This window comes from Oncorhynchus keta, chromosome 31, assembly GCF_023373465.1.
Source record: "Oncorhynchus keta strain PuntledgeMale-10-30-2019 chromosome 31, Oket_V2, whole genome shotgun sequence".
NCBI lineage: Eukaryota > Metazoa > Chordata > Actinopteri > Salmoniformes > Salmonidae > Oncorhynchus > Oncorhynchus keta.
Window position 1 is genome coordinate 19979901 of NC_068451.1, and position 13063 is coordinate 19992963.

General features: G+C 46.7%; 1 protein-coding gene across 2 annotated transcripts in view; it reads right to left on the reverse strand.

The window, feature by feature from the left end:
* The window catches only part of ascc3 (activating signal cointegrator 1 complex subunit 3), a 161391-nt gene that overhangs the window by 124035 nt on the left and 24293 nt on the right, over window positions 1-13063 (reverse strand). For both annotated transcript variants that reach the window (XM_052489893.1, XM_052489894.1), the window contains exons 7-9: window positions 8322-8520; window positions 5969-6104; window positions 5111-5236 (exon numbers count right to left, since the gene is read on the reverse strand). In XM_052489893.1, the coding sequence (XP_052345853.1) occupies window positions 5111-5236; window positions 5969-6104; window positions 8322-8520 (461 nt within the window). The remainder of the gene's footprint in view (window positions 1-5110; window positions 5237-5968; window positions 6105-8321; window positions 8521-13063) is intronic.

A 13063-nucleotide genomic window follows, 5' to 3' on the forward strand; every position in this document is an offset into this window, starting at 1 on the left:
CCTGGGTTCCAATAGTATTTGTTTTCTTTCAAATACTACTGAATACTATCAAATACACTTCGAGCAAAAGACTGTGCATGCCTTGATTGGGACGCGCATGCATGTTTTGCCACTCTTTTCAGGCACTTGGTCAAACCTTCCTCTCAAATACCTGGTCCCTTAGAGCACTTACTGTTTGATGTGCCAGAGGCTTGAAGATAGTGTGAATAGCAGAGAACCAACTCGAAGAGCAAATGTTTCAGGTACTGGGGCGAGTAATAGCCAAGGTAGCAGTACCCAGGGCAAGGGGTGAAACCAGGGTTGGAGATGAGGGTTAAGGAAGGAGATAGGACCTGAGGTACGGGATAGGGCCAGGATGATACCAAATCTCGCAATATTCTTTCATTTGCGAAAATGAAAACGAAAACCTGCTGTGTGTAAAATAGTGTGCTATAGCTTGAAAATCAATCAATGTGACTCTGGATGACAACATAATGATGGTTGTTTCCAACATTAGGGCTGTTTTCCTAAAGAAGTTCAATCCACTTAGTGTTTTGTTTCCTTGCCGCAATACTGGTATCGTCCCAGCCCTCGTGTGGGAGAGAGCTTTTCAAAAGTTATACTCTCACACCCAATCCCAGCCCCAGTGATACTCTCACACCCAATCCCAGCCCCAGTGATACTCTCACACCCAATCCCAGCCCCAGTGATACTCTCACACCCAATCCCAGCCCCAGTGATACTCTCACACCCAATCCCAGCCCCAGTGATACTCTCACACCCAATCCCAGCCCCAGTGATACTCTCACACCCAATCCCAGCCCCAGTGATACTCTCACACCCAATCCCAGCCCCAGTGATACTCTCACACCCAATCCCAGCCCCAGTGATACTCTCACACCCAATCCCAGCCCCAGTGATACTCTCACACCCAATCCCAGCCCCAGTGATACTCTCACAACCAATCCCAGCCCCAGTGATACTCTCACACCCAATCCCAGCCTACTTCATGAAGTTCCCTCTCTGGAACAGCAGAATGGGTGTAAAAACTAAATAGCCGAAACTCCACTTAGCCCACCAGAGGAAGCTAGGGATTGATGGGAGACAGTGGCATGTTTACATGGAAAAAAACACCACAAAAATCTGGACATTTACACATTTAGCATTTAAAAAAGGATGGGTGACAGGCAGGGAGACAAACACCTGAGCCGACGCCACACAGACGCTGCAAAAATAACAACAGCAACCACACATGCATGACCAATCCTTATCTTAATCAATTTGTCTCAGCCTGCGATCACACACACAGTATGCCTGTCATCTTGATTGACAGACGGGTTAAGTGAGGTGAACAGCTACAGGAGTACCCTACAAATATGACAAAATATGTTCCAAGGTTTAAACATATCCAGTCATCTTCAGATATGATGCCATGTTTTGGGCACATCCAGGGGAGTTAATTCCACACTTAGGATTCTACCCAAAATCTAGTCAAGATTGAATGTAGTGCATTTCACAACACAATTGACAGAGAATAAATGCCATAATAACTGTTTCTAAACATCCCACCACGATCCCATACAGAATGACTCCAGAAGTCTAGATGAAGAACCAGAAGAAAAGACGGTGATGTGATTGAACTGAAGCCGACTGACAACTCTGCTCTCCCATCTCCAACATGGCTGGGTGGGGATTGGCTCACCTGTCTGTCAGTCCGGTCCACTGCCCTGCTATTGGCTGAGGGCAGATTTGTAAGCCTGTCACTCAGACTGTCAGTCAGCCTGTCAGTCAGGGAGGAGAAGCCATTGTGTCTCCAGACAGCTGGCTGAGAACTACAGCACTTCCATTAAGACTCAACATCACTCACTGCCAATTACGGCTTCATAACGCTCCCAGTCGCTTGAATATGGACACCAGGGAGTGAAACTGAGCACGCCCTGGCTGGCACTCACACAGTCACACGGATACCTTTTACAGACAGACTTTACAATATTATCAGGGGATGTTTTTTAGAGGCCAATTCACGCAGTCCCATTTGTACCATATTCTTGGCCTGGATAAGCCTGGTTTATCTCCCGTGCAGATGCCCGTGCAGATGCCCGTGCACATTTTGTTACATTACTGCCTTATTCTAAAATTGAATAACTAGTTTTCCCCCCCTCAATCTACACATAATATCCCATAATGACAAAGCAAAAACAGGTTTTTAGAAATGTTTGCAAATGTATAAAAATGGAAGAAAATGTTTTTTACGTAAGTATTCAGACCCTTTACTCAGTACTTTGATGAAGCATTTTTGGCAGCGATTATAGCTTAGAGTATTCTTGGGTACGACGCTACAAGCTTGGCACACCTGTATAAGGGGAGTTTCTCCCATTCTACTCTGCAGATCCTCTCAAGCTCTGTCAGGTTGGATGGGGAGCATCGCTGCACAGTTATTTTCAGGTCTCCAGAGATTTTCGATCAAGTTCAAATCTGGGCTCTGGCTGGGCCACTCAAGGACATACAGAGACTTGTCCCGAAGCCACTCCTATGTTGTCTTGGCTGTGTGCTTAGGTTCATTGTCCTCTTAGAAGGTGTACCTTCACCCCAGTCTGAGGTCCTGAGTGCTCTGGAGCAGGTTTTCATCAAGGATCTCTCTATACTTCGCTCCGTTCATCTTTCCCTCGATCCTCAAATCAAATTTTATTGGTCACATACACATGGTTAGCAGATGTTAATGCGAGTGTAGCAAAATGCTTGTGCTTCTAGATCCAATAGTGCAGCAACATCTACTGACTTGTCTCCCAGTCACTGTTGCTGAAAAACATCCCGACAGCATGATGCTGCCACCACCATGCTTCATCATAGGGATGGTGTCATCCAGACGTGACGTGACGCTTGGCATTCAGGCCAAACAGTTCAATCTTGGTTTCATCAGACCAGATAATCTTGTTTCTTATGATCCGAGAGTCCTTTAGGTCCCCTTTGCCAAACTCCAAGCGGGTTGTTGTGCTTTTTACTGAGGAGTGGCTTCAGAGATGGTTGTCCTTCTGGAAGGTTCTCCCATATCCACAGAGGAACTCTGAAGCTCTGTCAGAGTGACCATCAGGTTCTTGGTCACCTCCCTGACAAAGGCCCTTCTCCCCCGATTGCTCAGTTTGGCGAGCTCTAGGGAGAGTCTTGGCAGTTCCAAACTTCCTCTATTTAAAGAATGATAAGAATGATGGAGACCACTGCAGAAATGTTTTGGTACCCTTCCTCAGATCTGTGCCTCTACGCAATCCTGTCGGAGCTCTACGGACAATTTCTTTGACATCATGGCTTGGTTTTTGCTCTGACATGCACTGTCAACTGTGGGACCTTATATAGACAGGTGTGTGGCTTTCCAGATCATATGCAATACATTTAATTTACCACAGGCAGAGTCCAATCAAGTTGTTGAAACATCTCAAGGATGATCAATGGAAGCAGGATGCACCGGAGTTCAATTTTGAGTCTCATAGCAAAGGAATACTTATGTAAATAAGGTATGTGTTTTTTATTTTTTATTAAAGTTTTTTGCTTTGTCATTGTGGGGTATTGTGTGTAGATTGGTCAAATTACTTTTTTCCCTCATCAATTTTAGAATAAGATTGTAATGTAACAATGTGGAAAAAGTCAAGGTCTGAATACTTCCCGAATGCTCTGTATGGCTGCAGCATGCACATGAAATCAATAGATATTTCATTCATTAAACAGACAAGACACACACCTGATCACAGTCAACAAACATATTTTATAATAGGCTAAGAATATAGGCTCAAAAGGTTCTACAGCTGTACCATTGAGAGCATCTTGACTGGCTGTATCACTGCTTGGTATGGCAATAGCACCGCCCTCGATCGCAAGGCGCTACAGAGGGTTGTGCAGTCAGCCCAGTACATCAATGGGGCCGAGCTCCCTGCCATCCATGACCTCTATCAGGCAGTGTGAATGGAAGGCCCGGAAAATTGTTAACTCCAACCACCCAAGCGATACACTGTTCTCTCTGCTTCTGCACGACAAACGGTCCTGGTGCATCAAGTCTGACACCAACAGACTCCTGAACAGTTTCAATCCCCACTCCATAATACTGCTAAATACTGTAGCTAACAAAATAGCCACACATACGTTCTTATTTTTGCACTGTCTATATGCACACTCACATGGGCCTACACATTGACACTCAAACACACGACCAACATTTGCTTAGACACATAATATGCTTACACACATACATTTAGAAATGACTCTACACACACCCATACAATCATTATATATGCTGCTGTTACTCTGATATTCATATATCCTGATGTCTAGTCACCTTACTTACCCCAAATACATACATTATATACAAAAGAATGTAGACACCCCTTCAAATTAGTGGCACCCCTTCAAATTAGTGGTGGTCAGGGCCCCTGGGTAGGCAGACATTATATTCACAGTACATGATCCTTGGTTGGCTGAGTGTCAGTGGAACATTTTTGGGGGATATTCAAGTTGTCAATGTGTTGCTATAACGAGCAGCAAGATAAACTCTAAAGTTTAAACATTAGGCTGTGACACAATAGGGTAAATGCAGATGGGCAACCCTCAGACTATTTATTTCTATCCGCTATGCTGCATCAGGTGGGCTACATCATGTGACGATGCTTATTGATAAATAGGACTGGGACGATACCACAGTATCGTGATGTCTTTTCCATGGCAAAAATGAAAAACAGGAATCAGATCTAACTCATTGGTCCGTTAAAAACCTGCTGCATGTAAAATATTGTGATCTGTATAAATTGATGGAACGTCTGTTTCCAACATTAGGGCTGTTTTCCTTAAGTTAAATCTTCTTTGCGATTTGTTTCCTTACCATGATACTAGTGAGTGTCGCGATACTGGTATCGTCACGGCCCAACTAAATAGCACACCTACCTGACAACATGGACCAATCTGTTATATTGGGGTCATTTCTGGAGGGGGAATGATATTTTATTTTTCACTTATGAGTAGAAAGTCTCACAGTCATTCTCCCCCCAAAATCGCAGGTCCCTCCGTGATGTGTAGTATGCGGTGTGCTTTTGACAGTGCTGTGTGCCCCCCACCTCCCAAATTCACATGTAACCATTGGGTGTCTTACCTCATCCAGTTCAGAGATGTAGATGGGTTTCTCCTCAAAGCCGATGGACATGGGATCACTAGGAGGAATCTCCACCTCTTCATACATCTTATTATTCTCTCTCTTTATCCCCTCTGGTAACATCAGCTGAACAACACAAACACATCCAAAATATTAACAACGCACCGCACTACATAAAGTACATTTCCACCCCAATCTATTTATTACCAACTGAACTACATAATATTAAACCTTTTACAATACACACAATAAAACATCAACAAACACCGCCTCAACTTGAAAACAAACACATTCAAAACATTGCAAAAGTCATGTTCGGATAAAAAAAATATATAAACTTTCCAGTAAACATAATTTCCTCCAGCCCACCTGCTCCTACTGAACTGAGGACTAAAGCAACACACCCCAGGTCAGTTGATGCAAATAGTGAGTGAAAAAGCAGCAAGAATTTAAAAAATGTATAATAAAAATGGGATAAAAGCAGTGGCTTGTGGGTAATGTGATGGGTGCTGGTGAAGGTTGGTGGTTGAACAAAGTGTGTGTGTGTGTGTGTGTGTGTCTGTGCGCTTTATCACTTTCTTCCCAGTCGCTATCAAAGAGAAATGGAAGTAATGAAAGCTGTTCATTTTGCCCATTAATACAGGTGGGCAGGATTTGAAAATGTCTTCTAGTCTTGTTATAGTCATTGTTTATTTGGATAGAACATGATGGTCTAGGGGTCAAGTGTATAGGGCATAGATTTGGAATTGGGCAGTACAGGGCTTTGTCCCAAAAGGCTCCCTATTACCTTATCCCTACATAGTGCACTACTTTTGGTGTCATTTGTGACGCACATCTGGTAATCCCCATATACTGTACCTTGGCTCCCCCTACGAAGGCGGAGGTCTTGGTGGCCTCGGCGTAGCAGTCATAGACGTTGGGGTAGCGGATGCGTTCGTACACCCGCTCTCTGCTCAGCACTGGAGACCGGCGTGCTGTCAGCAGGGCCTGCTCTCTGGAGAAACACAACCAGGACAACACACAACCATTAAATCAACCACAACACAGCAATAACACAACCGGGACCGAACACAACAATACATCCATAAAACCCAGAAAAAAAATATATAGTACTTCAACACCAAACATCCACATGAAGAGCAGAACAGCCATAGTTACACATGCTTAAAGAGCAGAACAGCCATAGTTACACATGCTTAAAGAGCAGAACAGCCATAGTTACACATGCTTAAAGAGCAGAACAGCCATAGTTACACATGCTTAAAGAGCAGAACAGTCATAGTTACACATGCTTAAAGAGCAGAACAGTCATAGTTACACATGCTTAAAGAGCAGAACAGCCATAGTTACACATGCTTAAAGAGCAGAACAGCCATAGTTACACATGCTTAAAGAGCAGAACAGCCATAGTTACACATGCTTAAAGAGCAGAACAGCCATAGTTACACATGCTTAAAGAGCAGAACAGCCATAGTTACACATGCTTAAAGAGCAGAACAGCCATAGTTACACATGCTTAAAGAGCAGAACAGCCATAGTTACACATGCTTAAAGAGCAGAACAGCCATAGTTACACACGCTTAAAAAGCAGAACAGCCATAGTTACACATGCTTAAAGAGCAGAACAGCCATAGTTACACATGCTTAAAGAGCAGAACAGCCATAGTTACACATGCTTAAAGAGCAGAACAGCCATAGTACCACATGCTTAAAGAGCAGAACAGCCATAGTTACACATGCTTAAAGAGCAGAACAGCCATAGTTACACACGCTTAAAGAGCAGAACAGCCATAGTTACACACGCTTAAAGAGCAGAACAGCCATAGTTACACATGCTTAAAGAGCAGAACAGCCATAGTTACACATGCTTAAAGAGCAGAACAGCCATAGTTACACATGCTTAAAGAGCAGAACAGCCATAGTTACACATGCTTAAAGAGCAGAACAGCCATAGTTACACATGCTTAAAGAGCAGAACAGCCATAGTTACACATGCTTTAAGAGCAGAACAGCCATAGTTACACATGCTTAAAGAGCAGAACAGCCATAGTTACACATGCTTTAAGAGCAGAACAGACATAGTTACACATGCTTAATGTGCGGTTGGTTGTGATTTTTGGGATGGATACTAGAGTTGAGAGCTGTTAGACAGGAGAGGTGTGGAGATGAGGCTCTGGAGTAATACTATTCTCTGCTAACGTAACGTGGCTTACCTCTCTGCTAATCTCTTCCTTCATACTCTGCTGGATTCGGCCCGGATAAATTTAATTAAACCTATCACTGCGCCACTATTTTATCCGCTGAAATTAAACTTTCAGAAAGATCCCTTATTATTTATTTATTTTCAGAAAAAACGTGACCAGGAGCTGTGGTTTTTCTTACAACCTGCAGCCGAGCAGTGATGTGAAATGCAGGAGGGTGTTTCCATATGGAAAGAAGATCACAGGGGGAGATGTAGAAAAAGAAGTAAAACAGAGAGAAGGAAAAATGGAAGAGAGGGAAAGAAAAAGAGGCAGAGAGAAAGATGGGAAGAGAAAGAGAGACATGAGAAGAGAGAGAGAAGAGAAAGATAGGAAAGGGAAAGAGAGACATGAGAAGAGAGAGAGAAGAGAAAGATAGGAAAGGGAAAGAGAGACATGAGAAGAGAGAGAGAAGAGAAAGATAGGAAAGGGAAAGAGAGACATGAGAAGAGAGAGAGAAGAGAAAGATAGGAAAGGGAAAGAGAGACATGAGAAGAGAGAGAGAAGAGAAAGATAGGAAAGGGAAAGAGAGACATGAGAAGAGAGAGAGAAGAGAAAGATAGGAAAGGGAAAGAGAGACATGAGAAGAGAGAGAGAAGAGAAAGATAGGAAAGGGAAAGAGAGACATGAGAAGAGAGAGAGAAGAGAAAGATAGGAAAGGGAAAGAGAGACATGAGAAGAGAGAGAAGAGAAAGATAGGAAAGGGAAAGAGAGACATGAGAAGAGAGAGAGAAGAGAAAGATAGGAAAGGGAAAGAGAGACATGAGAAGAGAGAGAGAAGAGAAAGATAGGAAAGGGAAAGAGAGACATGAGAAGAGAGAGAGAAGAGAAAGATAGGAAAGGGAAAGAGAGACATGAGAAGAGAGAGAGAAGAGAAAGATAGGAAAGGGAAAGAGAGACATGAGAAGAGAGAGAGAAGAGAAAGATAGGAAAGGGAAAGAGCTAGAAAGAGATCTAGTGAGGTGGTTCACCTCTGAGCTCTCATCTCCTTGGGGTCAAAGTAGAGGTCGGAAGAGGATTCGGTGTCATCCCAACGTCTCTCCCCCCTCTTCCTCTCCCTCTTCTCCTCCCTCCGGTGCATCTTCATCATCTCTTTCTCCTTCCCCGACTGGATGGTCACCTGACAGCCGTACGTGGGCTTGCTGCCCCCCTCTCCTCCACGGCTACCATCTAAACACAAGAATAACAGAGACATCAGTAAAAGGTTACAAACCGACAGAAATGGTCACAAAGAAACAGTTGGTTCATCATTGATACATTCAACGTTTCTATGAGGTGGGCTACTATATTGTCTTGTGTAATTGAGCACCTATAATACGGTAACTAAGTACGGAATAGCATGCACAGTACTCTAATACACACTTTTCAACCGCCTATAGTATACCGCCTATATTATAGCTGTAGGTCTCGGTGAAGTCACCACACCATCTACTCTTCAGCTGTGCTGTTTTTCAGACATGGTTGCTAGACTGGTCAATAGTTAATGGTGAGATCTGAGCTGCGATGCAACAGGACTGACAAGTGGCTGTGTGTGTTTCTCCAGACTGCAACAACTATATCTGGTCAGAGTCTGGTAGCCACCAGGAGGAAAGGACCATTTCTAACCGCAGGACCTCAGCATTAATTCATATTGTAACGCATGTGTGCGTGTGTGGGTATGGGTGCATGGGTAAGGGCCCACAGGAGACCACCAGCTTGTTGTTGAGCAAGGAGAGCGAGCATCACAGGAGCAAAATAAACCCTAACAGCATACAAGTGACGTGAGTAAAATCCAGGAGGACCTAAAATCCCAGGGTGGCCTAGATCTCCAAAAACTCCCCTCTAACTGGATTGAGTGGGCGGTGTGTGGAATTGGTTTAACACATAGGTGTCAAAAGCGCTTCAAATATAAAACAGTTATAATGTTCCTCGAGTTGTCAGTTTAGCATGACGAAAAGTAGCCAACAGCCATGCTCCATGCTCATGCTCTCTCATGTCTCGTCAGTGAGCAGAGTCGCCCAAGAGGAGCTGTTGCTATACACGCAGAAATCCTGAGTCGCCATGAGCAGAGCTCATCCACAGCGAGCGAGTGACAGACAGAGAGGAGCAGTTAATGGATTTAATAACGAAGGAAGTTGTATCTCATTTCGGGTTTTGGGCAAAAGCAATCGGGCCTGAACGTCGCAGGCATGGGTAGGGCTCGGGCAGGGCTCTAGTAAACATCACAGCAAATCATTTGAATTACACGTCCACCAATGGTTGAAGAGCCAGTGAGAGTCAGCTAGTACGTGCAGCTTTCTGGGAATCCCTGGCAAAGAAGAGAAGGGTGGAAGTGCAAAGTCTCGCATGGTGATGTAATTTGACTTTTTGACAGATGGGGTGTTTCGATATCTATGATGCAACCATACAATAATTGATATGTTGATGGTATTTCAAAACTGTATTTATGGTGGATTGACTAGAAATACACATGAAAATGGATTTAGAGTAAAATTCCCCTTTAAAAAGGTAGCCTTGGCCTATGAAGCACTTTTGGCCGACTGGTCAAATATTATGAGGTCCAGTGAAAATGACATTTGTTTTAGCCTACCTCAGCATGTTCTCTCCCATTGCAACTGGCTATCGGGGGGATTTGGGAAGGTTATGGGTGTTTTTACTTCATTATAACCTGCTTATTGTGGTGACTGTCACAGTGAACATCAGCTTCTAAATAAACAGGCCTCAGCACCATGGATAGCTCAGTTAATCAACTGCCTGCAAATCTGACCAGCAGCCCACCGTGTGGCCGCTTTTGTAATCATAACATCATGAAACAATGGTGCAAATGTATATTTCCTAAAGCGCTTTTGTGGACACAGTATCTGCTGTTTTGTGATTAGCTACCGTTTATATTTCAGCCTCTGCCAGTACCACCATTCAGATTTGAATGCGAGATGGAGATTGGACATTGTGTATCGTAACGGCATCGAGGTCGCCTGCACATTTAGTAAGCAATTACATTTTTCGAAGCCATGCAGCCTAAGGGATGTTTTCTATTGGGGACTTTATCATGAGTGAATATGGTAGGCTGCTAGCATTGACTGGTTTAATGTATGAATGAAGCCAGAGAGTTGATACTGTATATCGCACGTGCATATTTTGTACTTTTGCGTCTCAGCTTATTTACCCTTCTCTTTCTCTGCATATCCTCTCACCAGTTGTGATATGTTGAGGGAATCTTGGGCATGGTGGGCTATGGACATTTTTTGGGCGCTGATCTGTATAGCCTGTAGGTCTACTCGTTCTTTGCAATAGAATGGTAGGAGAACCCATTGCACGCAGCGCTTTGAATTGATGGCGACTTTGTGTAATAGGTCTACGGTAGGCTACAACAGCACAGAAATCACACAGTGCTGATGATTGATCATGCAGATAACAGAGCAGAGAACACCACAGAGAAGCCAGACTTACACACTGCATATCATTTAACAGTTCCATTTCATGTCACGCTGTTAATAGAAATAATGTATTATTATTACCTATTCCTTATCCTTCCCTCCCCTCCCCTATCCCTCCCTTCCATATCCCTCCCTCCCTTCCATATCCCTCCCCTATCCCTCCCTTCCCTCCCCTATCCCTCCCTTCCATATCCCTCCCCTATCCCTCCCTCCCTCCCCTCCCTTCCATATCCCTCCCCTATCACTCCCTTCCCTCCCCTATCCCTCCCTTCCTTCCCTCCCCTATCCCTCCCTTCCATATCCCTCCCTTCCATATCCCTCCCTCCCCTATCCCTCCCATATCCCTCCCTCCCTCCCCTATCCCTCCCTTCCTTCCATATCCCTCCCTCCCTTCCATATCCCTCCCTCCCTTCCATATCCCTCCCCTATCCCTCCCTTCCCTCCCCTATCCCTCCCTTCCCTCCCCTATCCCTCCCTTCCTTCCCTCCCCTATCCCTCCCTTCCATATCCCTCCCTTCCATATCCCTCCCTCCCCTATCCCTCCCATATCCCTCCCTCCCTCCCCTATCCCTCCCTTCCTTCCATATCCCTCCCTCCCTTCCATATCCCTCCCTCCCTTCCATATCCCTCCCCCTATCCCTCCCTTCCCTCCCCTATCCCTCCCTTCCATATCCCTCCCCTATCCCTCCCTCCCTCCCTTCCCTCCCTTCCATATCCCTCCCCTATCACTCCCTTCCCTCCCCTATCCCTCCCTTCCATATCCCTCCCCTATCACTCCCTTCCCTCCCCTATCCCTCCCTTCCTTCCCTCCCCTATCCCTCCCTTCCATACCCCTCCCTATCCCTCCCTTCCCTCCCCTATCCCTCCCTCCCCTATCCCTCCCTTCCATATCCCTCCCTCCCCTTCTCCCTCCCATCTCCCTCCCTCCCTCCCCTATCCCTCCCTTCCTTCCATATCCCTCCCCTATCACTCCCTTCCATATCCCTCCCTTCCATATCCCTCCCTCCCCTACCCCTCCCATATCCCTCCCTCCCTCCCTATCCCTCCCTTCCCTCCCCTATCCCTCCCTTCCATATCCCTGACCTATCCCTCCCTTCCATATCCCTCCCTTCCATATCCCTCCCTCCCTCCCCTATCCCTCCCTCCCATATCCCTCCCTCCCATATCCCTCCCTCCCTCCCTTCCCTCCCCTATCCCTCCCTTCCATATCCCTCCCCTATCCCTCCCTCCCCTACCCCTCCCATATCCCTCCCTCCCTCCCTATCCCTCCCTTCCCTCCCCTATCCCTCCCTTCCATATCCCTCCCCTATCCCTCCCTTCCATATCCCTCCCTCCCTCCCCTATCCCTCCCTTCCTTCCATATCCCTCCCTCCCTCCCCTATCCCTCCCTCCCTCCCCTATCCCTCCCTTCCATATCCCTCCCTCCCTCCCTATCCCTCCCTTCCCTCCCCTATCCCTCCCCTCCATATCCCTCCCTTCCATATCCCTCCCTCCCCCTCCCTCCCTATCCCCCTCCCCTATCCCTCCCTCCCTCCCCTATCCCTCCCATATCCCTCCCTCCCTCCCCCTATCCCTCCCTTCCTTCCATATCCCTCCCCCTATCACTCCCTTCCATATCCCTCCCTCCCCTACCCCTCCCATATCCCTCCCTCCCTCCCTATCCCTCCCTTCCCTCCCCTATCCCTCCCTTCCCTATCCCTCCCTCCCCTATCCCTCCCTCCCTTCCCTCCCCTATCCCTCCCTTCCATATCCCTCCCCTATCCCTCCCTTCCATATCCCTCCCTTCCATATCCCTCCCTCCCCTACCCCTCCCATATCCCTCCCTCCCTCCCTATCCCTCCCTTCCCTCCCCTATCCCTCCCTTCCATATCCCTCCCCTATCCCTCCCTCCCATATCCCTCCCTCCCCTATCCCTCCCATATCCCTCCCTCCCTCCCCTATCCCTCCCTCCCTCCCTCCCCTATCCCTCCCTTCCATATCCCTCCCTCCCTCCCTATCCCTCCCCTATCCCTCCCCTCCCCTATCCCTCCCTTCCATATCCCTCCCTCCCCTATCCCCCTCCCCTATCCCTCCCATATCCCTCCCTCCCTCCCCTATCCCTCCCTTCCATATCCCTCCCCTATCACTCCCTTCCATATTCCTCCCTCCCCTACCCCTCCCATATCCCTCCCTCCCTCCCTATCCCTCCCTTCCCTCCCCTATCCCTCCCTTCCCTATCCCTCCCCTATCCCTCCCTTCCATATCCCTCCCTCCCCTATCCCTCCCTCCCTCCCCTATCCCTCCCTTCCATATCCCTC